The sequence below is a fragment of the Atractosteus spatula genome, chromosome 2 (assembly GCF_055471065.1).
Source record: "Atractosteus spatula isolate fAtrSpa1 chromosome 2, fAtrSpa1.hap1, whole genome shotgun sequence".
Taxonomy (NCBI): Eukaryota; Metazoa; Chordata; class Actinopteri; order Semionotiformes; family Lepisosteidae; genus Atractosteus; species Atractosteus spatula.
In genome coordinates, this window is record NC_142707.1 from 51,489,420 (window position 1) to 51,515,365 (window position 25,946).

The 25,946-nt window shown below is 43.7% G+C and overlaps 2 protein-coding genes across 3 annotated transcripts in view; one reads left to right on the plus strand and one right to left on the minus strand.

Moving 5' to 3' along the window:
• The window catches only part of rbks (ribokinase), a 37,244-nt gene extending 20,148 nt beyond the window's left edge, over positions 1 to 17,096 (minus strand). Inside the window, exons 1-6 of one of the 2 annotated variants that reach the window (XM_088931473.1) lie at positions 17,042 to 17,096; positions 14,070 to 14,164; positions 3,712 to 3,844; positions 2,758 to 2,821; positions 2,036 to 2,098; positions 711 to 875 (exon numbers count right to left, since the gene is read on the minus strand). In XM_088931473.1, the coding sequence (XP_088787599.1) occupies positions 711 to 875; positions 2,036 to 2,098; positions 2,758 to 2,821; positions 3,712 to 3,844; positions 14,070 to 14,143 (499 nt within the window). In that variant the 5' untranslated portion in view covers positions 14,144 to 14,164; positions 17,042 to 17,096. Of the gene's footprint in view, positions 1 to 710; positions 876 to 2,035; positions 2,099 to 2,757; positions 2,822 to 3,711; positions 3,845 to 14,069; positions 14,165 to 15,857; positions 15,885 to 17,041 lie in introns of those variants that run through there. The other variant, XM_088931472.1, reaches the window with a different exon arrangement.
• babam2 (BRISC and BRCA1 A complex member 2) overlaps positions 16,075 to 25,946 on the plus strand; it is a 114,058-nt gene continuing 104,186 nt past the window's right edge. Inside the window, exons 1-4 of the mRNA XM_088931471.1 lie at positions 16,075 to 16,189; positions 17,499 to 17,650; positions 20,302 to 20,378; positions 25,125 to 25,219. Coding sequence (XP_088787597.1) covers positions 17,514 to 17,650; positions 20,302 to 20,378; positions 25,125 to 25,219 — 309 coding nt within the window. The 5' untranslated portion in view covers positions 16,075 to 16,189; positions 17,499 to 17,513. The remainder of the gene's footprint in view (positions 16,190 to 17,498; positions 17,651 to 20,301; positions 20,379 to 25,124; positions 25,220 to 25,946) is intronic.

Here is a 25,946-nt window from a genome sequence, read left to right on the forward strand (position 1 = left end):
CGGACCCTAATACAAGCCCGTCGGTACCTTCTTAAATATGGAAAACTATTACGGTTGAGGGAGGGGGCAGAAAACAAAGACAGATAGAAAGAAGGAGGGAACATGAGCACAAAAGAAAGGTTACAAAAGAGCCATTCGGCCCATGTGGCCCGTTTGCTAAAAGAGAGAAGTACAGTAGGAAGAGAGGTGGAGAGAGGAGAGACTCTTATGATCCTTTATTTTAACAACTGAAGTGAACACAACACCCACCCAGCAGAACGAAAACATCACACTCCACAGACAATAACCCCCACACACTAGTGCAGAAGTATTAAATTCAAAAGACAATAACAGTACCTCCCACCAGGACAGAACATCCATTTACCCGGGCATTATCTGTGAGCTGCTCATCCTGGCGAGGGACAGTTAGCAGCAGCCAGTCAAACCCAGTCAGTATGGCTCTGGGAAGTGGGAGGCAAACCCAAGTACTGGCCAAAGACAAGGTGAAACTAGGAAGAACGTGCAGACTCCACACAGATAGAGGCCCGTAGCCAAGTCTCCAGTCATTTACCCTGGAAATGTGAGGCAGCAGTTACCTGCCCCACAACACAAAGTTCAAAGAAATGATAGATCCCAGTCTCCCCCTCTACCCCTCTCCCACTCCAATGCAAGAGCAGCACAGGAATGTCATAAGGATCTAACTGGAGATGGGTGATGAGAGAGGCACTCACCTCTGCTGCCGTGCGCCATCCTCAGTGCCTGCAGGGAGGTGGCGGGGCTGATTTCCAGCTGGCACACCAGCACCCTGGCCCCCGTCACAGCGGGCAGCGCGGCACGCAGATCCTCAGGGCCCAGGAGCAGGTTTGCGCCGGACACAATGACGATGGCATTCTCTCCTGCAGCCAGAGCAGACAGTGCTATCAGCTCACACTATACCCCTGCTCAGCTCACACACACTGACACACCACTGTACTCCTGCTCAGCTCACACACTGACACACCACTGTACTCCTGCTGAGCTGACACACTGACACACCACTGTACTCCTGCTGAGCTCACATACTGACACACCACTGTACTCCTGCTGAGCTCACACACACTGACACAACACTGTACTCCTGCTCAGCTCACACACACTGACACAACACTGTACTCCTGCTCAGCTCACACACTGACACACCACTGTACTCCTGCTCAGCTCACACACACTGACACAACACCGTACCCCTGCTCAGCTCACATACACTGACACAACACTGTCCTCTTGCTCAACTCAGTGACACAACACTGTACCCCTGCTCAGCTCACACACACTGATACAGCACGGTACCCCTGCTCAACTAAGTGACACAACACTGTAGCCCTGCTCAGCTCACACACTGACATAACACTGTACTCCTGCTCAGCTTGAACATACTGACACAACACTGTAACACAACTATAGAATTTGTGTTGCATAGCTGTGCAACCATGTTGCTGAAGCTGATACATTAATTTCATTCAATAAGCAGCTGGATGAGATCCTCTAATCAGTACTGGGGGCTCTTCTTTACACAAAGGATTGTGGGAGTGTTGAACAAGCTTCCAAGCCAAGTTGTTGAAGCCAACACCTTGTTTTGTCTCAAGAAACAGCCGGATGAGATCCTTGGATCAATTAACTACTAACTACCAAACATGGCCTCCTCTCGTCTCTCGTTTGTAACTGTCCTTACTGTAGTTCTAGGCGTCATGGCACACTTGAAGGAAAATTCAGGAAACTACAAGCCCGTTCGCCTTTACTGTCCAATAGCTGGAAGGGCCAGATTGTAGTTTCTTCTTGGCCTTACCTTCAGGCACCACTTTGTGTAGTGAAACAATCATTTTTGCAAAAATGAAAGGAACAGGGTTCACTTGTGTGATTCTACATCATTTTGAGTCGTATTTCAGAGAACTGCACAGAGCAGGAGACTGGTAATTTCAGCAAATGAGGGATAAGATGTAGGTGGCATCTGCATTTTTGACCTGCAAGAGAAGACCGTGGTATATACAGTAGCAGTGCAGTAGTGTGACACAGTTACCTTCATCGTTGACGACAATGGAAGCAGCTCCTGTTGCAGCTCTGTCTGTCTGTCCAGAGAACTCTGTAAGAAACAGGGGAGTTGCTGTAGGTCAGGGGGGAAATCAGTTCAGCAGCTGCTGCCCAAAAGGTGGGATAACAGGCAGGACATACAGTATGAAAGGCATTGCAAATTCAGGACTCTCCTTTTCATTTAAACGTGTTGGAATGTTTCCAGTCCCCCCAAAAACACAAAAGTTTTGTAATGTAGGTGTTAATTTGTCTTGAAAAATGCAAGCCCAACAAAACACCCTGTACTGTCTTTAATTGCAACATCGATTCTTATTTCTGACTAATGTGCGAGGGTGTTTGTGGATCGGTGTGCGGATCACACGCCCATCAAAATCTCTTTTCCTGTACAGATCTGATATGAGTGCACAGACTTCTTATCAAAATAAATATGCTCTAAATAAGCCTTACAATATTTATCCATTACATGCCTGGATACTATTTGGACTAGAAAAGGGAATGGTTTTTTGGAGATCAAGACCTGTGACACCCATAACAATGCCCCATGCGGCAATGGCTTCATCAGATTGTACCAGAGTGGTGCAGACTGGGATATCTGGTGTCCCTGTGTGTTCCACTTAATGGGCAGGTCCCAGATTGCACCCTGCGCATCTGGGACAGGTTCTGGGATGTTCGATCTTCAGCATGAAGAGGATAGTGGATGGAATGGAATACCTGTGGACACGCCATTGTTTCTGAAATTCTGGATATAACTGTCTCCGAAGAAGTCCTTCCCCACCTGTGAATTCACGTCAAGAGCGGAAGAAAAGGGATAACATAAAAATAAAGCCTGAATTCCCTCGGAACTAAATCCCTGCTAATACACCCTCCACACTAGACTGATGTAAAAGAGGCAAAAACATTTACAGCAGCTTTCTTATGCAATTATTTTTATTGAAATTATTAATTACTCTTCTCCCTTTATATAATCATAAATTGCTTTTTCGTATAATTTATAGATTAGATACTGGTATTAATGGAAAACACTGGGCTTAAAATATGCAATTACATTAGAATGATTAAAATACATTCACATGTTTTTACATTTCGATTTTATTTGGCAGAACCTTTCATGGAAAGTAACAGACGTGTGAACCCATCTGTACAGCGCACATCATTCCAGCAGAGCCCCATACGCCACCGGGACAGCCGGAACAGACACTCACAGATCTGAGTGGCTTGCCCAGTGAGAGGTAGCGAGTGCTATTGCAAATCAGCTGGGTATAAATAACACAAAACAACTGTGGATTTCAAGTTCATCAGAAAAAAAAAACCCAATGATCCGATTACAGGACGCCCACCTGGCCTCCGCAATCCTGTCTGGGGCACTGATGTCATAAGTGGTCCTTCAATTAGCGTGAAAACAAAGAAATTCAGAGGACAAGGCAACCCGGCAATCAGTGTGTTATAAGAGAGATTATAAAAGCCATAGGGGTGCAACGGGTTTACCCCTCCAACTTCAAACGGGATCTCATCTGTTACTGCTGCCTAAAGCCATAGGTTTGTTAAAGTGCTCCCTCTGTACTCTATCCAACAGGGCGTGCGCTCTGCAGAGGTCTTTGGTGACCTCCTGAGGAAATGAAGAACCCCCTTTTTCTCGGGGGGTGCTGAGTGGATGCTGTACAGTACCTTGCACACCATGACTGTCCGAGCCCCGAGCCGCGCTGCCTGGACACACTGATTGGCGCCTTTGCCCCCATAGCCAGTGAAGAACCTGTGGCCGTGGATGGTTTCTCCAGCCTTGGGCAGACGTGGGGCCTGACTGCGCCGAAGAGAGAAAGAGAGAGGGGGAGCAGAACACCGCTGAACCCTTATACTGCGCCTCTGCCTTCACACGACAGAATCAGACAGAACTGCAAAGCCAAAGGCCTCTCTTGTTAGAGGGGAGCTCCTCCAAAACAAAGCCCCTACTTTACTGTATAAGCAAGTAATGTGACTCGTGAGCAGCACTTTATAGATTAGGGGTTGCAAAATCCCTTTGGAAGCATTCTGCAATCAAGACAGATTAAGAAAAGCTCAAATATGACTATCCAACATCTGCTTTAAATTAGTCGCATGTTAGTGCCAAAATCCTAATTGGAGTCATTACCTTAACATTAATCCAAGAGTTAGGCATACAGAGTAACTTCTGTAACATCTTTAATGATATGAATTTACTGTTTATGGACAGTTAATAATGGAAACTTACTGTAACCCGTGTGACCAGCATCAGCAGTATCTTACTTTCTCACATCTGACAGCTGCCTTGGCTTATTTTCAAAAACACAAGAATGAGATCCTCGGATCTATTAGTGACTAGCACGCAAACTAACTTCTTATCATTTTTAACGTGTCTTCTGGAATGTAAAATTTACTGCAGTACACTGCATGGGGAAGGTCAAATGTGACCTCTGGCACTTGGGATTGTGATGAAAGTAAATGCACAGGCGTCCCTTGCACACTGTATCCTGCCTGGTGCCCACTGTCTGTGGAGTCAGACTCTGGCTCATCCTGACCCTGTACTGCACTGGGCAGAAGGATGGAAAACCTCCATTCAGCTGATTGGAGAGATGCAAGTCAGATGAGAGGAAGAGAATGTGAAAACTCCCTTGAAGCCCAGCTGGTTCACCTTGGCTGTCAGCACATGTGGACCAGTCGGGGGTGCTCTTCCCTTTGGACGGGAACTTTCAGAGCTATGCTCCTGTATGGTGACTGGGGACACTGTACTGTAAGAAGGTAACATCATTTGAAAGAGTATACAATCTGAGGTCCTGCCTTCTTGATCATTAAAGATCCCATGGGTGTTTGTAAGGGGTCTTAACCCCAGGATCTTGGCTCAATTCCACTTTGAACTTATCATGCAGGGGTGGTATCAAGTCTCTGAGTCTCAGGAATCCAAGACCTGGTCAGTGCAGGGACGACAGACCTCCTGCTGTTGGTGGTGCTGGAGAGCCAGAATGTGGTGCTCCTCTCTTTGAGTCAGAGTTTCACATTGTACTGTAGGAGGTGCTATTCTCTGTTGAGGTGTTAAACCGAGGACCTCACCACTTGGTCATTACAGACCCCATGGTAGTTAACAAGAATAAGGTTGTTATCCCCAGTGTCCTGGTCAATCTCCACTCTAGGCTGTAGAATCTGGGCTCCCTTAAGCTCCCCCTTAAATCTGCTTCACTTCTCCACCTGTCTGTTGTGCAGTGGGGCTGCTGGCACTCCAGTGCTGGGTGAAGTGGGTCCTTGCTTACATATAAAAAGCTCTGAGACCCTTTGCACTGTGCAAATGAAAGTAGTTATCTTTTTTAATTGGAATAGTGAATTGTGTTCTGGCTTGAAGAATGAAAAGAAACAAAGACCAGGACAAATGGCAACATGCATGGCAATACAAAGAGTAATTTAGTTTAAAAAAAACATTGTCGTGCTACCGCCGAATCTCCCCTTCAAAAGGCCTCATTCTGCTACTTCGCAACAGCTGGGATCTATAAAGCCCTCCGAGAGCTCTGAATCGTGATATCCCAGCATTTTCCAACAACGAAGGTATGATCGGAAACAAGCCTGCCCAGCTGCCAGGGAGCTAAGGGCTGTGTTATAGGAGTCCTACTGTGTCAGTTACAGGGGCAACTGCAGCCTGATTTAATTCAGATAATTGCCCGTCCTGACAAGCAGGACGCACAAACAGCCTCCCTCACAAGATACCGTGTCTTCTAGCTCTCAGGCAGCACATGTGAAACAGTGGAAGAGTGATGAGCAATGTGAAGACAGCTTTCCTTCTCATCTTGAAAAAAAAAAAAAGAACCCTCACCCATTACTCACAGGAAAAGAAATACGTAAACAAAACTAAAAAGAAAGGCCTGAGTTGGCTGGAGGCCCAGGCTGTTAGTTCAGTGGGTTCATCAGTCTGTGTCACACGGGCTGTGAAGAACCTGTCTCAGATTGCGATCAAGATTCATGCAAATGTGTGTTCAGCAGGTGATCCAGCACTTTCACTGAGTGCTCAAAACAAGACCAGTTTGCATTGCATGATTTGTACTTCATATCACATCCTGCAGTTAAAAAGTTCCTGAATGCTGGAAGACAGAAGTTCCAGAATAGTACTCTGTTTAGACTAGACCCGTTCTTTGCGCAAGTACTCAGCAGAGGAGGCTGGAGCTCAGCTCCAGCAATCTCCTCCTGGCCTTGCTGCACAGATTCCCCTTTGCATGATGAAGTGGGTAAAGTTCAGCTGATCCTTCTCATCCTGACCCCTGCAAGCACTGAGCATGTCTCCAAAAAAACAGCAAATAAAACCTCATGAGCTCTTTCCATCAGGCTCTGGATAAAACTGAAAGGAACAAAGGTTTATTGTAAAGTAAGGTCAGCCAGAAAAACAGATGTGAGAAGATTGTGCTGGTTTGCCGTCACTCAAGAGAAGCAAAACAGCAGCACCCACACCTCCACACTACCAGACAACTGACACCTAGCTTTGTTCAAACACTGTGTCTTATTATTGTCTTGAATGCGAGTGACAGGTCTGAGTCAATGGCTCAGTGACTAATCCACACTGTTTCTTGTGGTTACCGGCTCAATTTGACAATTACCAATTGTTTCATTGCGGGATGACAGAGCCGCCACGCTGTGAAGTATGTGCAACACAAAAGTATAAATGCTTGTTCTCACAGCTTTCTAAAGTCATTAAACAGATGTTGCCTGAATCCCTGATTTTGACTAAGCAATAAATCCATTCACGCCATCTGAGAATGTCACCTCTGGCAAGGGTTGAAGCTACTTTTCACAGGTGACAATAATGGTGATAATAACAGTTCAACCTGCCTTTTCTAAATTCCGTTGATTATTCCCCAGGATATTATTTCCATATAGGCGACTCTCCAGTTTAGTTCAAATATTTGTTTATATAACCTTAAATGAAGTAGAAATCAACAAGTTACTGTTACTAGTAGTATTCATTAGTGCTTGGTTCAGTTTTGTCACTCTTCTTGTGAATGAGCTCGAATTTAGCAGCTCTCCAGTCTGTGGTACGAGCCCTGTCTTGAGTGCTGTTTCAATGGCTTCTGAATCACATCTCTCATTGAGTACCATGACCCTCACCAGGAGCAAGCGGTTAGAAAATGGATGGATTCATTTACTTGAGTACCATTGGTAAGTTACAATCAGGCCCTGGGGATTTATTAGTATTTATTATTAATATTTTTCTGTATTAATTAATACAGAACTATGTCCTTCCACTGCCTGAGGAGTGTTGTTTGTCTTCCTGCAGAACACCCGAGTTTGACATCAGTTTGAATGAATTAAACTTTAAGACACAAGCTGTTTCTAATTCCGAACATGCAACTTGATGGGAGGTTTTTGCACGGTGGAGAGCCTTGTTATCTACCCAGTGAAGAGCTGCCTTCAGGTAGACACTGGGCATGGTAATGGTGGGATAGGTCAAGGTTTATATATATTTAATATAATACAGTCCACTTCAGAGTGAGCCTATCTGTTAAACACGGACAAGTCTCATTTTAAAGGGTACATTTTGAGCAAGACACCAAAGTTGCAATCTTAGATAATTATTTGTTCATTGCAATTGTCAATTTCTGTCTTTAAATAGTTTACACATTTTATTCTTGTGTTGCTGTTAAAAACTTTAAGAGCATGAGTGTACTTGGAGCCTGAGAGAGTGTTTGCCTGGCAGTAGGTGGCACTGTGCTGCTTTGGCATGAAGTGGCTGAGCTCTGCATTGTAAAAGAGAACAGCACACATCTGTTCTAACCACAGCAATATCAGCAAAAGAGAGACAACAGGATTGCAAACATCAAAGTCACGCATATCACTTTGAAGGGAACAAAACATGCTTTAAACCAGGAAAAAAAATGCTCTTGTTTTAGTAGTTATTTATGTGTAATCTTTCCCCAGAGCGCAGTGGGAATATCTGTTAACAAACCCAATGTAAGTAACATATTACTAATGTTGAATTCAGATTCTGGAAGCCAATGAATTAAAACTGATGAATAGAAATGTGAAATATGGGCCCTTTCAGTAATAGTAATTAGATGAACTGGAATTTTTATGTGAGCACTTATGCAAATTGTTTGTGAGTACATCTTATCGCCCACGAAATGAGAGGAGATATTTCAGTGACAATGTGACAACCTGAACACAGACAAGTAAAACATTGTAAACCATGCAATGCTGGGAGATGACTGCTAATGTTCCCACTCATTGTACAGTGTTTCCATACTTTCACAAAGGGAGAGCATGCAATATTATTGCTGGGGGCTAATGTTAACGATCGAGTTGTGCCATTGGTAAAAATTAAACGTGAATTGCACCAGATCCAAGATCCTTCATCACAGGTTTTCCAGAGAAAATCAAGTAATGTAGCTAGCTGTATCAAACCCACATGCAAAACCTCAGCTCATTCAGCAGATGCCCCTTTGAACTGGAGGGGACTCTGGCTTATGAAAATCTGATGGCCTTCAACGTCACAGGGAGTCAATGCTGACACCTCCTTTCCACTGCAGGTCTTTGCTCCTGTTCATCCTGAATTACCAGTGAGGTTCAGCACCCGTGTTAATGAAGCAATCGAGAATCAATTCAGTAGTCAGTTCATTGGAAGGCGCAGCACTGCTGGTGGTGTGAACACGGAGCTCAAGGTCAGAACTGCTGTCTGCTTTCACTCAAAACCAAAAGGAAAGCTATTACACAAGGTCTGTGTGCCCACTGCGGCCAAGGCGAAAGGTCACACTCAGAGTGGGTGACAGACTTGTGCGTGAACCAGAACAAACAACGCCTTGAAAACATTTCCAAAGTCCTTCCAGGAACAGTGCTCGCGTAACAGCAGCAGCAGCTGTACAGGCTTCTTTTGTGATATTTGGAATGGATAAACATAGATCCTTCACAGAATTGCTGCATTTTCCTACTACATGTAAGCATATATTTTATAGGCACAACGTTTCGGCCGTGGAGCCTTCTTCAGGTGTGAGAGAGACAGGGCAGTAGGCAAAGGTAAAGTAGCGGGAGAACAAAGGTTGGGAGGGAGGAGGAGTGAGAGGCGGGAGCAGGGGACAGAAAGAGAGGCCAATCAAGAGGTGTGAAGTCAGAATGGGTGCAGAGAGGTGTGAAATGAAACTTCCAATGAATGGAGAAAATTTAAAAGAACAGTAGTCTGTCGTTAAGGGAAGGGAGAAGGTGTGATCCTAGCTGCAGAATAATTTTAGTTTCGGTGGTCTTTCTGATGTATGAGTTTGGAAAACCGTCTTTGAGAACACAGACGGAGAGATTAGAGTGGTCGTGGCCGTCAGAGGTGAAATGAGAAACAATGGGCTTGGAGAGATCTTTAATCTTTACAGCCCTGACGTGTTCTCTGAAACGGTCTCCGAGTCTCCTTCCTGTTTCTCCAATGTAGATGGCTGGGCATTTACTGCAAGAGATACAGTAAACAAGGTTGCTGGAGGTACAAGATGCTGTCTGGGTGATCCGGTGTCAAAGACACCAACCACGCGCTCCAACTTTTTAATGATTTCCAATTTCAGGGTACCGAATGCTACATTTTTACCATGGACATCACATCTCTGTACACCGTCATTCCCCATAATGACGGCCTTACAGCACTCAAGCACATGCTGGACAAACGCACAGTGCTTGATCCACCCACCCACACCCTGGTACGCCTTGCAGAATTGGTCCTCACATTGAACGCATTCTCTTTCAATAATCTTTTTTACCAACAGGTCAGTGGAGTTGCCATGGGCACCAGAATGGGACCCAGCTATGCCAACATTTTTGTCGGCTGGGTAGAAGAACGCTTCTTCGCTTCCTACACTGGCTATGTCCCTGACCTCTACAAACGATATATTGATGACTGCGTCGGTGCCGCCACATGCTCCAACGATCAGCTTGAGTTCTTCCTGCACCATTTCACCAACTTCCACCCGTCCCTCAAATATACGATTAACATATCTTCCAATACTCTTCCGTTTCTAGACATCCACTTGTCTATCAACTACCCCCGACTGTCCACTTCAGTTTATTACAAACCCACGGATTCACACAGCTACCTCCTGTACAGCTCATTTCACCCCAACCACACTAAAAACTCTCTTCCTTTTTCACAGTTCCTTAGGTTACGACGATTATGCAGCGACGACATCGACTTCGAGAACCAAGCCCTCGAAATGTACTCATTTTTCATCAACAGAGGATACCCCAGCAGTGTGATTGACAGGGCCCTTGCCCGAGCCAAAAACACCCCCCGGACCATCAACCCGATCAGGAACTCCCGCCGTAACAACCGCATTCCTCTGGTGCTTCCTTACCACCCTAACACACTTCCTATCCCCAGGACCATTAACCACAACTTTTCCATCCTACAGGATGATCCCTCCATTGGGGCCCTCTTTTCTGATCGCCCTATTATCTCATATCGCCGACCACCTAATCTGCGTAACCTCCTTGTTCACAGCTCCCTTGACCGCCCTCAACAACCATCCACACCAGGCACTTTCCCTTGCAACAGAGCTCGCTGTATCACCTGCAAATACACAGCCACCACCACACTCATTCAAGGCCCCTCAGGACAATTCCGGATCACCCAGACAGCATCTTGTACCTCCAGCAACCTTGTTTACTGTATCTCTTGCAGTAAATGCCCAGCCATCTACATTGGAGAAACAGGAAGGAGACTCGGAGACCGTTTCAGAGAACACGTCAGGGCTGTAAAGATTAAAGATCTCTCCAAGCCCATTGTTTCTCATTTCACCTCTGACGGCCACGACCACTCTAATCTCTCCGTCTGTGTTCTCAAAGACGGTTTTCCAAACTCATACATCAGAAAGACCACCGAAACTAAAATTATTCTGCAGCTAGGATCACACCTTCTCCCTTCCCTTAACGACAGACTACTGTTCTTTTAAATTTTCTCCATTCATTGGAAGTTTCATTTCACACCTCTCTGCACCCATTCTGACTTCACACCTCTTGATTGGCCTCTCTTTCTGTCCCCTGCTCCCGCCTCTCACTCCTCCTCCCTCCCAACCTTTGTTCTCCCGCTACTTTACCTTTGCCTACTGCCCTGTCTCTCTCACACCTGAAGAAGGCTCCACGGCCGAAACGTTGTGTTCTCTTTCTTCTTTTTTTCAGCATGGAATAAACCTATTACTTGTTCCTTTGCAGCCTACGCATGCTGACGCAGCTACCCACCTGAACTATTTTATAGGCAGTCTTCTCAAACACAGGCTGGAAGCAGCCTCTGGTAAAAGACCTCACTTTCATTTGAGGTTAACCAAGGTAAAAGTAGAACAGTTAAATATAGCCTGGACATAAATGAATACATTGCATGAGTTTAAAAATGAGAGCAATGTTTGGATGAACCTTATGGTTACGGCAAGAGTTAGACTTCAATTGGAAGGTTTCTTACCAGCATTTTCCATTCAAGAGAAGTACGAAGCAGGCAGTGCACTTTCCTCAAAAATGCACAGATTGCAACAGGTATAAAACAAATCTTCACAAATTACATAAACACTCTTTCACAAAGATCATGCACATTTTAGACATATAGCAGAGTGACAATACAGTGCTTTTTCTCTTTAGTTTTTTTAGGGAACATTTACTACGGTATACCTTATCTTACCCTTAGACATCTTCAGTTTCAGCATTCAGGTTCCAAGTGAAATATTAAGTTTAAAAACTGTGCATGCATCACTTGGTAAATTTACAAAATGGGACACTATAGGAAGGGTCCTGAATACTTTTGCAAGGCACTGTAAATATGTATGTTGTATATGATGATAATCAGCAATTTACTCTGAGCCTCCACTGGTGTTTTATACTATTAGAAGTCCAATTTTATTAATGCAGATTGATTTGCTGGTTACTCAACCACTTTCATTCACATTGATTTGAATTTTCAGAAACGTGTTCACAATAGATGATACAGGACCATCCATCACAAAGTGCTGCAGTTACAGATGGTAACATATCATGGCCCAGCCAAATCTAATTGACTTACTGTCACGTGTTTTTCATCATCATCATCATTATTAGGTTTTTCAGGATTAGGTGTTTTTCATTATCATCATCATTGGTAAAATGCCGCTTTTTGTACTGCAAAACACAGATCCAATTGATAGCTCCAAACAAAAAGGCTAAAATTCCAAGACATCACTACAGAAGCTCTCCATAGAGAAGGACACATACCGAAAGAAAAGAGCAGAACAAATGTCTCAGTGTACACGCACCTGCATATTTTTATGTCACGTTTACAAATAAAACATAACCTGTTATTTCTCACTAGGAAACCCATTGGGACAGTGACATTATCACTGCTGAGATGTAGATGAGCAAAAGTGACAGTCCGTCCTTGTGATGCGAATCTGAGCGAGGCGGTGTGTTGTTAATAACCCTGTACCTCAGAACAACAGAAACACCCGGCAACCGGTCCTGAGCGTCAGCGCTGTGCCCATGAACATCACATCCACTTCAGTAAGGCCTCTTGGAAAGAACCGGAAAATTAGACCACATTTTTCCAGCTTTTATTTTAAGCTGCGATGACTGTGAATGATATTTATAACATGCAGCTCTGTCGCACAGACACATGCGTATTGGTCACTGCTGTAAAAAAGGCAAAAAAATCCTGTGACTGTTTACATGCTGAACAGCCTTCTAAAAATGTTTATCCATCTGTCAACCTATCTAGTCACTCCTTTAAGTATGGTTGCAGGATAAAATGGACTGGCACCAGGCTCACATTGTTGAACTGAGAAGCTTGACTTGCCAAGTGCTGACTCTGCATTTTGGGGGCACTCTGCCATGGGTCAGTCCTGTACTCACACAGCATGGGTTACAGTCACACGCCGGAGCTGCAGGCACAGCTGGGAGCCAGTTTATCAACACACACTTGTCGCAGAACAGTTTACAGCCTGTTTATAGAGACGGCAGACATGGAGAGGACTCCACAAGGACCTGCAAGCCACGTGCACCCTGAGAGGACCCTCCTGTAAAACAGCCACGTGGACTGAGCTGTCCGGACAAAATTTAAACAACACATACTGTCGGAAAAGCATCATAAGAAAGCGTCCCGGCCTGCACATACTGTACACGTGTATTGTAAATCAAAATCACATGATGCAGGACTGCAGCCCTTCCTTTGAGACAGTGGGGTTGCTTGGGGAAGACAGCTTTCAGAACATGTGAAACCCCCAGGCTTGTAAAAGCGGTGCCAAGGCCAGACAACATGGCTGCCTGCAAGATGTCAATCCTTGCAACTGTGGTACACTACGCTCTAATTCTAGTCAGGATTTAAAGATGCTTTCTGAAGCCAAAATGTAGAGAAATGTAATTAACTTTCTACTTCCATTCATCCGTTTACTAACAGCTTTATTCTAAACAAGGAAGAACCTGCAACAGGTCAAGTCAGGATCCACCCTGGACAGGACACCAGTCCATCACAGGGCACACACAGACACGCACAAACTAACACCAGGGCCAATTTTCCCAGAAGTCATTTAACCTACCTGTGATTTTTTGGACTGTGGGAGAAAACCAGAGCACCCGGAGGAAACCCACACGAATATGGGGAAAACACTGCACTGCAAAGCAGCAACGCTAACCGTTGTGGCACAGCACCTCCCAGCTTGCTACTTTTTGGGGATTTCAGAAAAGGTGTTGACAAAGAAATTGAGCTTCTGTTACAAATCCAGTTGGTGTATCATGTTTTAATAGTCCAGAACAACATTAATACACAGTGCAATGGAAACAGCAGCACTCTGCCTGGACTGGGCGGCTGCTGTCTCTCATTTCATAAGAAGGGTTGCAAAGAAGAGGAGGTCATTCGACACAGTTAGCTGGCTTGTTTTCCAGTTGCTGATCGAACTGATGATCTTACGCAACCCTTCCTTGAAAGGATTCAGGGTATCAGCTTCAACAACATGGTCAGCCAGCTTGTTCCATACTCCCGGAAGGTTTTGTGTAAAGAAGTGGTTCTGTTTTCAGTATGGTGTACAAGGCCTGACAGCTATGGCAGAAGACACACTCACCTGACCAGGTCAGTCATACAGGAACCCACTACTACCACATCATAGCCTTCTCCCTCTGCTCTTTCCTCAGCCATGCCCTCCTCAAACAGCCTCTGCTGCAAAACCAGGAAACACAACACATGATTCCCAAAGGAAAAAGGCCCAGAGATCGTCCTTTTTTGTGCTTTATTTATAAACATGTCATGAGGACTCCTTTCCTATTCCACACAGCACTTTGCTGGTCATAAGTTTCTATCTTTGACACATTTTTAAAAAATGAACAGTTTAGCACATCACTAGTGAGGACTGACAATTTACAAGAACAGCTACAAACAAGAGGAAATCGTCTGGCTGGCAATTAGTAGTTAATTGATCAAAGAATCTCATCCAGCCGTACTTGAACGAAGCCAGGGTATCACCTTCAACCACATAGCTGGGTAGTTTGTTCCATACTCCCACAGCCCTTCTTGCAAAGAAGAGCTTATTGTTCTCAGTTCATGTAGTTCCCATTTGTGTCCTCTGATTCTTTGTCCTCTATTTCTTTGCTTAAGAAGTCCTCTAGGCTGACTTTGTCAGTGCCTTTGAGGATCTTAAAAACTTGTATCAGGGTGGAATCAAGGATGAGATAGAAAGGAATCTTTTGAAAAAAACTAAACTAAATCATGGTAAGCAATTATTTGAAAAGGTTTAGAGATGGTATGCATTGGATTAAAGATAATTTTTATCTTTTTTTTAATAGAAAGGTAAAAGAAATTTGACAAAGACTAAAGCGCCTTCAAATTGAAGGGCTCGTGAAAATAATAAAGTGTGTACTTGTTAAAATATTCCCTTGGGCATGCATTGTCAAGTTTAAAACAAATGCTGTAAAAACATTTTAAAATTCATCGAGTACATGAACCTCTAGCTTTTTAATTCTGAAAATAAGTGGATATGTCACCGATTTAAAATTCTTCTTCTCACTTTCAACATTGAACAGTCAAGTACTTAAATTATTAACTTTCCTTAGTAACTAAACCTTAGACGTTGTTACATACGTCTAATACATTAGGTGAATCATGAGAACTAATTGAAGACAATTGTAATCTCTGTGTTTAATCAACCCATATATAATATAAACTGCAGTGCTTATGGATTGTTAATGTTAGCATTTGCTATTTAAGAGACTGCCACATCAATTACCGAAGGGAGGTCAAGGAGTGTTCACGGTCCCCAACCCCCCCCCCCCCACCTCACCGAGAATAGGGAGGGGTCGCTATTCGGATCTGGTGATATCTGTTTGTCAGAAGAGGTAATACACTCGCATAGTTTATGTAACACCCAAATCCACCTCTACGATAGTCATTCCTTACTTAACAACGGGAATCCTACCACAGAAACCATGTAAGGCCACTTTTAGCTTGAAAGTTGTTTATATGGAGAATTGAGGCAAAATAGCGATAGAGAGAACAGCACTCGAGCTGTTGCTTGGTTTGCGCAGTTTAAGTGAATTGCACCGCAGTGTACGATACAGATCAGTTTTTGGAAGCGTGAGTTTGTACATTGGTTTCATTGATTGCGATAGAAGCATGTTACCTTTAAGAAACAGGTAGCCAAAGGGTCTTTAGTTTCAAAAGCGTCTCGTGATTTACGATTTTCGTGTTATTACATCAGAATAAAATTACAAAACACATTGTTGTATTTACGAATAACCTTTTTTAGATAACTAATCAATACGGTTTTTTTTTTATTTGGGGGGAATTACCCGACTATGCACCCCTATTGCAGAGTAAAGTCGTTAACCGACTGCTGATTGACCAACAGAGTACTTACATTTAAGAGCTTCTTTCTGGCACCTCGCTATGTGCCGTAGTAATATTGAACTCTTTTCCTGCTTATATAAACACATGTCAACATATTATAGGAAAAAATATAAAATAAATTATGCAATACATCAGATTTCAAAATAAATGAAGATATACACGAATAATTAAGTTTTTAAATATAACTATTTTCAATCAGGCGCTGCCAAGGACAGACCCGGTGCTATAAAATATTCGAAGACCCGAAAATATGTACCGGAAGAGTCTGAAGTGTTTGTAGTGGAATGGGTTTTTTAGTCTGAAAGTACTTAGACTTAATTGGATACCCCGTGAAAATAACAGGTATTGACAATCGTCTCCTATTGTATGTCGTGTAGTTTTATTTCTCCATGTGCGGGAGGAGTCACTGAACTGATTATGTTTTTTTTTATCCCTGCATTTATCACATTCGAGTTGTACAGAAACATTGAAGCCCGGATAAAAATCGAGGAGCTGCAACTTAAGTCAAGAGCATAGAGTCTGAAGATAAAGTAGTGCGGTCCCGAGTTTACTAGATGACATTCAGTCCTGCCCCCCCACCCAGTGCAAACTTGCGAATTGTCACAAAAGAAACCAAACAGATGAAGTCAGTGTAAATGACTGTTCAACTACATCACTCCAGCATCTGAACCTAAGCTTCATTAATATAAGATAAAACATAAGAATTAGTAGTATTAGTACATTTTGGGAGGATACTATAGATCTTTGTCCAATATTTTTGATTGTATACGCTACTCCACGAAATATTTTCCCAAATTAAGGGGTGGTATATCTGACATTCCACAGTTGGCGCTAAAATAAATACGCTTGGCAACAGTACTACTCCTGATAAACCTTAAGCGAAACGGCTTAGGCCAGCGTAAACGGATTAAATTAAAAACACGTCTCGGGTACTACAATTATTAGTGAGTGGTTCTTTTCTAACAGGAGTCTGATTCAATGTTAACCGTGGATCCATGAACGATGTTATCTCAGAGCTCCCATTACATAAATCTCCGCAGTTGAGACTATTTAAATGCAAAACGCGGTAGAATCGTGTATTTCAGCTCAGTCATTGGTATTGGAAATGGTTGGAAATATAGTACACTTAAAATGTTAAATGCCTCCAGCATTCAGTACTGTTCTCTAAATCATGTTTGTAAGATGATCACTAACCTTCACTGTTTTATCCTTGTTGAAGACTTCACAAAATTCTATCTGTGGTGTAAATTTTAGTCGCTTTAACCACTTAAATGTCTGGCTCTCATAGCAATTTCCCTGGAAATGGGAAACGTCTTCAGTGTTGTTTTCGAACTCAGATGCAGTTCCGAGTTCTTCAGTGCTTAAAAGACCTTTGAATCTGTTTATCCAACATGCGGCGGTCTCTGTGAGTGATGTGTTATGTGGACTGTGATTGCAGCTCTTTGAATATTGTGGTGATTCTGGGGGCTGCGTTCATGTCCTCCTTGCACAGTTTCCAAGTAGAGTTTTCTCCTGTCTCACTCAAGCTCGAATAGTTGAATCTTTGTAGTCTGTATTCTCTAAAGTTTAAAAACTGCATGCTGTAATGTCACTGTATCTGCCGGTTCCTGTGTTCACATTTCTCTTTGCCTCTGGTTGTCTGCTCGTCCAGCTAGCCCAGAGGAAAATGAACAGCTTGTCCCCAGAGGTGGCGCTGAACCGCATTTCGCCAGAGCTGCGGCCCCTGCTGTCCAGCGTGGTCCGGAACGGGCGTGTGGGTCTGGACTCCACGAGCTGCCTTCGCATCACTGATCTCAAGACAGGGTGAGTTCTGTTGCATCCTAAGACATTCCCAGCTAGACCCCCCCCCACCCAGTCATTCCCTTTAAGACCTCTTCTTAACAGACATGCTTCAACTCAAAGAGGGTTTGTCTGTCATTCTTCCACTCATCCGTTTTCAGACACTTCTGTATACTTAGAGCAGAGGTGGTGTCTGGAGGTCTTTGAAAGCCCGAATCCAGCATGTTAACATGGACATGTCACTGATCTGTGGAAGGGAACTGGGAACACCGGAGAAAACCCCAATGCACATGGGGAGATCTTGCAAAGTCCAAACAGAAGGTGCCCCAGGCCGAAATTGAAGTATTTCTACTACTTCAGCGTAAGCCTCCGTGAGAGCTACAGCCCCAGCCATAACGGAAAGATCTGCGATCCCAGGACACACGGTGCTGAATCCAGACTTAGAACATATTGCTGCTCTGGAGTCAGTCCAGAGATGAGCAACCAGATACATTCTGGGGCCGAAGGGCCTGTCCTGCACTGACACAATGAAGGAACAAAAGCTGTTTAGTCTTGACCAAAGAGTGCAAGAGGACCCAATACAAGTGTATTCAACATCCTCAAATGCATTGATAAAGTCAGCCCAGTGGACTTCTACAGAATTAGCAGTGACACGCAAACCAGACGACACAAGTAAAGTAATAATCTATTGCCCGATCTCTCACATCAGCAGATACTTTCAGCCCGATTTATAAATATCCTCTAGTCCACCATTATAGTATTGAAAATCAAATTGCAGCGCAATGTTTGTTTTTGACATGGTGAAACAGTGGTTAGCATTGGTGTCTCGCAGCTCTGGGTCCCTGGATTCAGTTCTGGCCTGCTGCTTGCTGGGTTAGGCTCTGGCTCCCCCATGACCCTCTTAAACACTGCAGTGCTTTAAGAGCCGTTTTGTTTTTCCATTTCTTTTCGTTCAGGTCTTTTTTGACCCATTTTGACCTGTGCCTTTATCTATGCTGCTGACGCACAATATAATACCACAGAATCCTCTGCAAGAGTCTGATAGAGCCACAGCAGCAGGCCAGAGATACTAGTCATTAGTTCTTAATCGCCGGGTTTGCGTAGAGTCTTCCGGGTGAGATACACTGGGCTGCTAATACGACCACAGGTTTCTGGATGAGAAAAACTGTGATCTAGTAGTTGATTAAAGATGGTATAAACAAAATATATGCAATATCCTGAGACAAATCTTTTGAATCATATGTAGGGAAAAAGTCTACTCATATTCGTATGCTCTTTATCAGTAGTTTTGGTGAACATCTTTCACCAGAAAGCAAACTACTGTAGATTTACTTGAGGGCCACTTGTGAATAGCTCAGGGGGTTAAATTAGCTGCTTGCTCATTCAGAATTACTGTCCTTTCTTTGTTACCTGCCTGAGTTTACAGGGCTCAGCAGGAGCTCCAGATGTTAAAGACTGGTCTCGTGTGGTTTCTTTTTTTTGTTGAATCAAGATGTCACCACAGCCGCTGTTTAACTAAATGAATTCTTCTGGGAATATTTTAAGTAGCTTGTTTATGTATCTTTAAGTAAGATATATGTATTTAGTATATTGTTTGTTGCTTCTAAGTCTCTTAACAGTGGTAACAGCCTGGATACTGCTTTCCAGTCCAACAGCAGGAGTGAGAACTGCCTAGTTCTAGATAATACTTAACTGTATAGCCCTTCATTCTCAGACAGTACTAGCACTGGGGCAGAACTTCCCCTGGACAGATATCACCTTGCACGTACAAATATAAAGAGAATGTTACCTTCATGTCCAGCAGCAGGATGAGTTAGTTGAGTCTTACTGTGCAACTTTCAGCCTTTTGATGAATTCAAAGCTGTCGCTCCCAAGCCATTTTGGTTACATCTTGTGGTTCATGTCATCAAACTGATAACAGCTTTACACAAAGGGTGGTGGGAGCGTTGAACAACCTACGCAGTCCTGTCGTTGAAGTTGATACCCTGGATGCTTCAATCGGGGCAGGAGGCACTTCTTACCACGAGGGATTCTAGGCGTGTGCAACCCAGCGATGTTGTTGAAGCTTTTTTTCAGTAAAGAGCAAAGAGCTGGATGAGATCCTTAGACCGCTGAGCGCCTAACTAACAACCAGGCCAGATGGCAGTGATGGCCTTCTCTCATTTATTATGTTGTCTTGGAAAAACAGTCCCACTACATTCACTTCTTTCTTGGTGGCTTCTTCTGTCCACTGCTCCTTCAATGGTGCTTCATATCCACTGTTGAACTGTCTAATTTCACTCTTCACGGGGTCCCAGTCCTGAGCATTGGTGACCTAGTAATGTTAGTTCTTATAAGAAACCACTGGAACTGGAGATTGAATTGAGACCTCCTCAGGGAAGGATTCGGGCTCTTGAAATCAGATCGTTTCGGTTTTCAGGCTCCCGCACCTGTTACATCAGAGAACCTGTATCTGTTTTCTTCTTTTAAAAAAGAAATCTCAGCCCAAGGCTTATTTCATATGAGTTGTTGTTTTTTTTTTCCATTGGTAAAGTGCATTGAGGACGTTGTCCGCCTCAAGGCGCGATGTGTGTATTTGTTTTGTGTTGCACTCTGAAGTGTCCCCGGGGGAGTGGGGGAAAGGTGCTGTGTTGATGGTGCTGAGACAGCGGGTGTTTCTCTCTTCTCCCCCTCAGATGCACCTCCCTGACGCCAGGCCCCTGTTGCGATCGCTTCAAGCTGCACATCCCCTACGCAGGAGAGACTCTCAAGTGTAAGTGTGGCCTCGGTGCTTCTGCAGCAATCCAGCATGAGGATAACAAGACCCGTGTGGCGTGCAAGCCGCGGTCTGAACGTGTGCCGGTGAAAACAGCGTCGGTGCTCCTCTCTGCCTTAGGGAATCCGTTTCCTCCATGATGACGGCAAGTCCGCAGAAAACAAATTTCTGACGTAAACAGACATTTGGGGTGACAATGATTAGTAAATGGGGCAAATTTACTTACGTGAAATCAGTTTGAAACATTTTCCCTGAATGCTAATGTGATTCACTTAAAACCATGCTGGGGGCTGTTCACGCTAATTCAAACTGATTAACACTCTTTCTGTAACCATGTTGATTTATGGATCAGCTGGATGGCAGATTCCTCAAAGCCTTTTACGAAGGACGTTAAAGCAAGGGTCTTGGATCTAACCTTCGTTGGATACGTAGACTCCTATTTGATTAGGTGTAGGTTCTTCCAAACCCACACTGTGGGCTCTGATCGTCTGCTGTTCCTGGAATCATTGTAACAGCACTTCACTGCGGGTTTTATGGGAATGCTTTCAGCCCAGGTCCCGCCTGTAACAGATGTGGTGTTTGAAGCCGCCTCTACTAAAGTCACTACTAAAATTGATAATAGGCAATAGTAAACACTTGGATTCCTAAATTGGCACAGTTAAACGTAAACAAGAGCAAACAACAAAGCCTGCGTGAGAGAACTAGATAATGTAAGGGAGAATAGAACCAGGAGAAGCAGGCATACGAAGAGAGAAGAGGAGGTGTAAGAAGGGTACGCTGGTTGAGACTGGTAATGTGACAGGGTAGTCGAGCTTTAGGCTTCAGCAGCTGAATCATGGTTGAGTATCATGGATCATTTCGAGTTGAACTCAATAATATATGAAGATTAGCTGCATCTTTCACTGGCCATAGCATCCCTGTGCTCAGACAGTACTCCTTCCGTTACAGTAGATGTGCACCCAAACCAGAAAGAAGAAACTCCCCTCCTGTAGTCCAGTTTACAAGAGCCTGTACTTCTGGAGCACAGCTGCTCAGTGCGCCTTGGAGCACCGCGTGTGCAGGAAACTGACCGAGTTTTAACAGGAGCTAAAGTATCAAGCGCAGGACTTGGGGGGCCTGTTGAGCAGCTGTATCTTGCGATCCTCAGTATCAGAAACTGACAAGAAAGGAAGGGAAGAAAGAGTGAAATCGGCCAACTGGTCACCTCATCAGCAGTTGTGAAAGTTTGCAGGAGAAGCATAAAATGAGAGACATGCAGAAGAACAGTCATGTGATCAACAAGGAGTAAATCCAAGATGTGACCTTTGCTTGAATCGCAGTCAAATTGTGTAAGATGTGGACACACAGTGAGTAAAAAACACAGGAATGTTTAGCACATGGGCCACAGCCAGATCGTTCTTGGAGTTCAGCAGCAAGTTTAAGTATGCACAGATTAGCCTCTTCATCACTTTCAGCAACTGGGAACTTGTCCATCGGGGCCTGCTGGATGGAGCAAAGTGAGGAATCAGCTGTCAGGAATAATGGTGGGAATTGAATTCAAAACCTGTGATGTCAAATACGGAGGCATTTCAAAGATATACCTGAGATGTTTCAGAGATGGAAACTGGAAAACTAAAACCTAAAATGAAAACAACATAAAGAAAGAAGGCACTGGAGAAGTGGCTGCAGAACACGCCAGCATAATCTGGCTCTGTGTTAACACACTGTAGTTTGGAATTGGCTGTGTAATGCTAAAGACATTAATCTGCCTGAGATTTCCACTGGCAGAATTCACATGGCTTGTTCCTCTAGGCCAGAAACACGGAGAGGTTGATTTCTTGTAGGATTAGTGAGAGAGAGGTCACAGATCTCATGCCTTTCTGTGGGGTTGTATTTATATGGGTAAAGGGTCCATTCAGTGCTCAGCAGGTATGCCTATCCCACACAGGTGTAGCTCAGCACATAAAAATACAACTGCAGCAGAGATGCATGGGACCCCCTGAACTTGAAAAAGTAGACTAGTGCAGTACGTCTTTCCTCGAGTGGGAGGTACAAATAGGTGGGGACCTGTGTGAAAGATGCTTAAGTATAGTGATGAGATAGCACAGTGAGTATAGAAGACCAGCTCAATGTGGTAGAGGTTCAGCCATTAAGTCTGAAAGCTCCTACAGTTTGAGCCTACTCTCCACGGACTGAAACCTCACAGGTTTTATGAACATTGACCAGACTTGCTGTTAACATAGGATAAAATGGCTGTCATTTTAGATTTGAAGGACTGTTTGTTTCTTTTTTGTCAGGATTTTACATTCAAAACCACCCACATTGTTTATAACATTTGGTGTCGGAGCTCAGTTAATTTTCCCAGCATGTGAAATATAGAAGACTTTTATTTAACTGTTTTATACCGTATGGGTCTGTGGGTCTGCACGTGCTGAGTAAAAAAGTATATAAAGCGGTAAAGCCAGTTTTAAGTTTTTTTGTTCTGAGCTTTGCTCAAAGAATGTTTTTACCCAGTTTTCCTTTAACTACAACTTGGCATTTTGTGTGACTTTTAGCTTATTCAACACTGTAATTAGTTACTTGTTGTTTGCAGAGGTTTTCCAGGGTTCTGTTTTCAGCAAAAAACAATTAAAAATGCCATTTGTGCCATTTTGATTTTGAATCAATAAGATGCACGATTTAATTATTTTATTGGTTGGTTCCTGGAGTCACACAAGTCACATCCAAAGAGCTTGACCCTGCAATGTCAGTCACCCAGTAGCAGCTGTTAATGATTGGTCTGTCTTCTCATTGTTGCCTCATTTATATTTGTTGAATCGATATGTCATTATGACCCCCTATTTCATTGACGTAATCTGTCAAGATTATTTTTATTTATTATTAGTTTTCACTGTTCACTGGATGGCCTGATCCTTAGCTGTTTATGTCAGATCTATAGGGGGGTCACAGTGACATTTTCTATACAATGAGCCCTGCAGATTCTGCCTTGAATACTGTCACCTTCTTCTTGGGCTTTGAAGATCAATCACTCCTTTAGTTTATAAAGCTTCTTTAAAGGTTAGCATTTCAAGGCTTTGTAGGTTAAAACTTTACAAGAACAAAAAAGCATTAAACACAATTTTTAATGCATACTAAACTTAAGCTACTTGTTGTTGAAAGTTCTGATCAAAAAACTGATTTGTTAGTGGAATCACAAAAATATCAAACATTTTGAGGCTACTTTTGGCAAGAAAACACCACAGTTTGCTGACTGTTTTTTGTTTGGTAATTTAAGAGATTGTGACATTTTTATTAATTTGGAAATAAAAGACTGTAGTAATAATCCAAAGGAGTTTTTGCAGTGGATTGAGAGCTGGTCTTGTGATATGAAAAAGACTAAGATAAGTTTTCCCTGTACGGGGAGGTTCTTTGAGAGGTATTATACTGTACTTGCATTCACCCAGGAGACATGTTTGTTTTTGGCAGAAAGAGTGTGACGACCTCGTCAGTGGCTTGTGACTCTAGCAGATGCTGAGGAGAGGGGCAGTGCTGTTTACTACCTGTCTGAGCCACAATGGCCAAAGCTAACATTTCTACCAGCATCTGGGTTTCTTTTTTTGTTGGGTAGAGGTTGAAGTGTCTTCTGAGGCAGGATGGGTAGAATTACACAGTTATTATGGAATTATGGGGCGATTTCTGTTTTGTTTTTTCCTGAGGTGATAAAGATGAAATCAAACAATCCTTTGACAGTGAGATGTTCTCAAATTAACTCAGCCTCAGAATGGTGTGGCCGACAGTTTATTGTCGGCAGGCAGAGGATCCCCCTGCATCCCCGTCAGTTTTTTTCTGTAAAGACATTCTTATGACGTGCAGGGAATGTGCATTGTGTTCGTCTGACGCCTGGGGACAGGTCACACAAGAAATGTAACAGATGAGAGGAGGCCATTTAGCCCAGTTGGTAATTGACCCAGGTATCTTATCCAGCTGTTTTTGGTTGAAGTAAGGGTATAGGGCCATGTGTTCCAGACTCCCACAATCCCTTGTGTGAAGACGTGCCTCTTCTCAGTTTCTCTTCTGCATGGTTTCCATTTCTGACCTCTGGCTAGAGTTTCACTTTTTAAACCAAAGCAGTTCCCTGAATTGATTTTATCAGTGCTTTTGAGGACTTACAGTAGAATACTGGGAAAGTCCTGTATTATTAACAAGCTGTTCACAGGAGGGAATACAGTAGTGCAGTGGTTAGCGTTGCCGCTTCATAGCGCTGGGTTCAATTCTCCCACAGGCCAAAGGTATACTGCTAGGTTAATTGGCTTCTGGGAAAACGGGCTCATTTCTGAGTGTGTTTGTCCTGAGATAAACCAGGGTGTATCCTGCTTTGTGTCTGTTGCTGCCTGGGATAGACTCCAGTTCCCCCATGGTCCTGTATTGGATAAAGGGGTTAGAAAATAGATGGATGGATCAGCAGATGAATAGATAGCTGGATGAATGGACATTCACAGATGAAAGTATTTATTTTGTTCAAAAGAAATGTCATTTTAAGTCATCGCAAGTTTTTTAAGCAAATCATTATAAATCCCATGGAATCATTCCATCATAACAATCTTAATCTAAATATTTAAATATTTTAGCAGTTGACTAAGTTTTTTTAAGGTCTCATTTTTTCCCCCATCTTCATTTGCAGGCATCTCTGTGCCACTCTTGCTGTGTGTCAGGCCTTGCGTTGCTGCCACAGGCCTCTCCTGGCAGGGTGTCATTGGTGTTTTTTACCGTTGCTCGGTTTTGCAGGGGACATCATCTTCAACGCCCGGGACCCGGAGCTGCCCCCGGACTTCATTTTTGGGGAGGATGCCGAGTTCCTGCCCGAGCCTTCAGAATTACCCGTGAGTTCTGTCCGCCGCTCGTCATCACAGCAGGAAAACGGGCCCGTGCACACACAGCGCCGACACGCCAACACAGACAGCAGCACAGCCGAGTGGCTTGTGTTTCTGCGCCTCGTGATCAGGGAAAGGGACGTACTCGGAGAACAGAGCTCAAATCCAGGAATGTGCCGACCAGGCAGATTATCGTATTTGAATCCTGTCCTGTGGCTTTTAAAAAACTTGTTTATTGGAATCGGTGCTCTTTGTGTCTGATCCGGCTCTGTGTTCTTTTTGTTTGTTTGGCTTGGTTTTAATCTAAACTGAGCAAACCATTACCAGCTGGGGCCGCAGTTGGAGGATTTGTGTTGCGTGAGCAATGTTGCATTTCTTCTGTGACGAAATGAGTCCTGCAGCTCAGCAGAGGGCGTCTACTCTCCTGTCAGGGCAGATGCCCACCTGTTTCAACTCTCCTAGACTCCACAGTCAGCTGCTCTGCTGGATATCCTGCATTCACAATTCAGACTCGGCTGGTAAACAAAGCTGCAGAAAAAAGGCAACGTCTTTTGTTGGTTGCCTCATGAGACCGTCCTTCTTTCGAGATTTTTTTTTCCTGGTGTGTGTTCATTACTTTTTTCCAGTGTATTCAGCTCTTTTAATTCCCCCAAGAGACAAACAAGCAGTTGAGACAAAAAAAACGCTCCCAATGTAGTCTTGTTCTCCTCTCTTAACACATTCTTAGCAGAATATA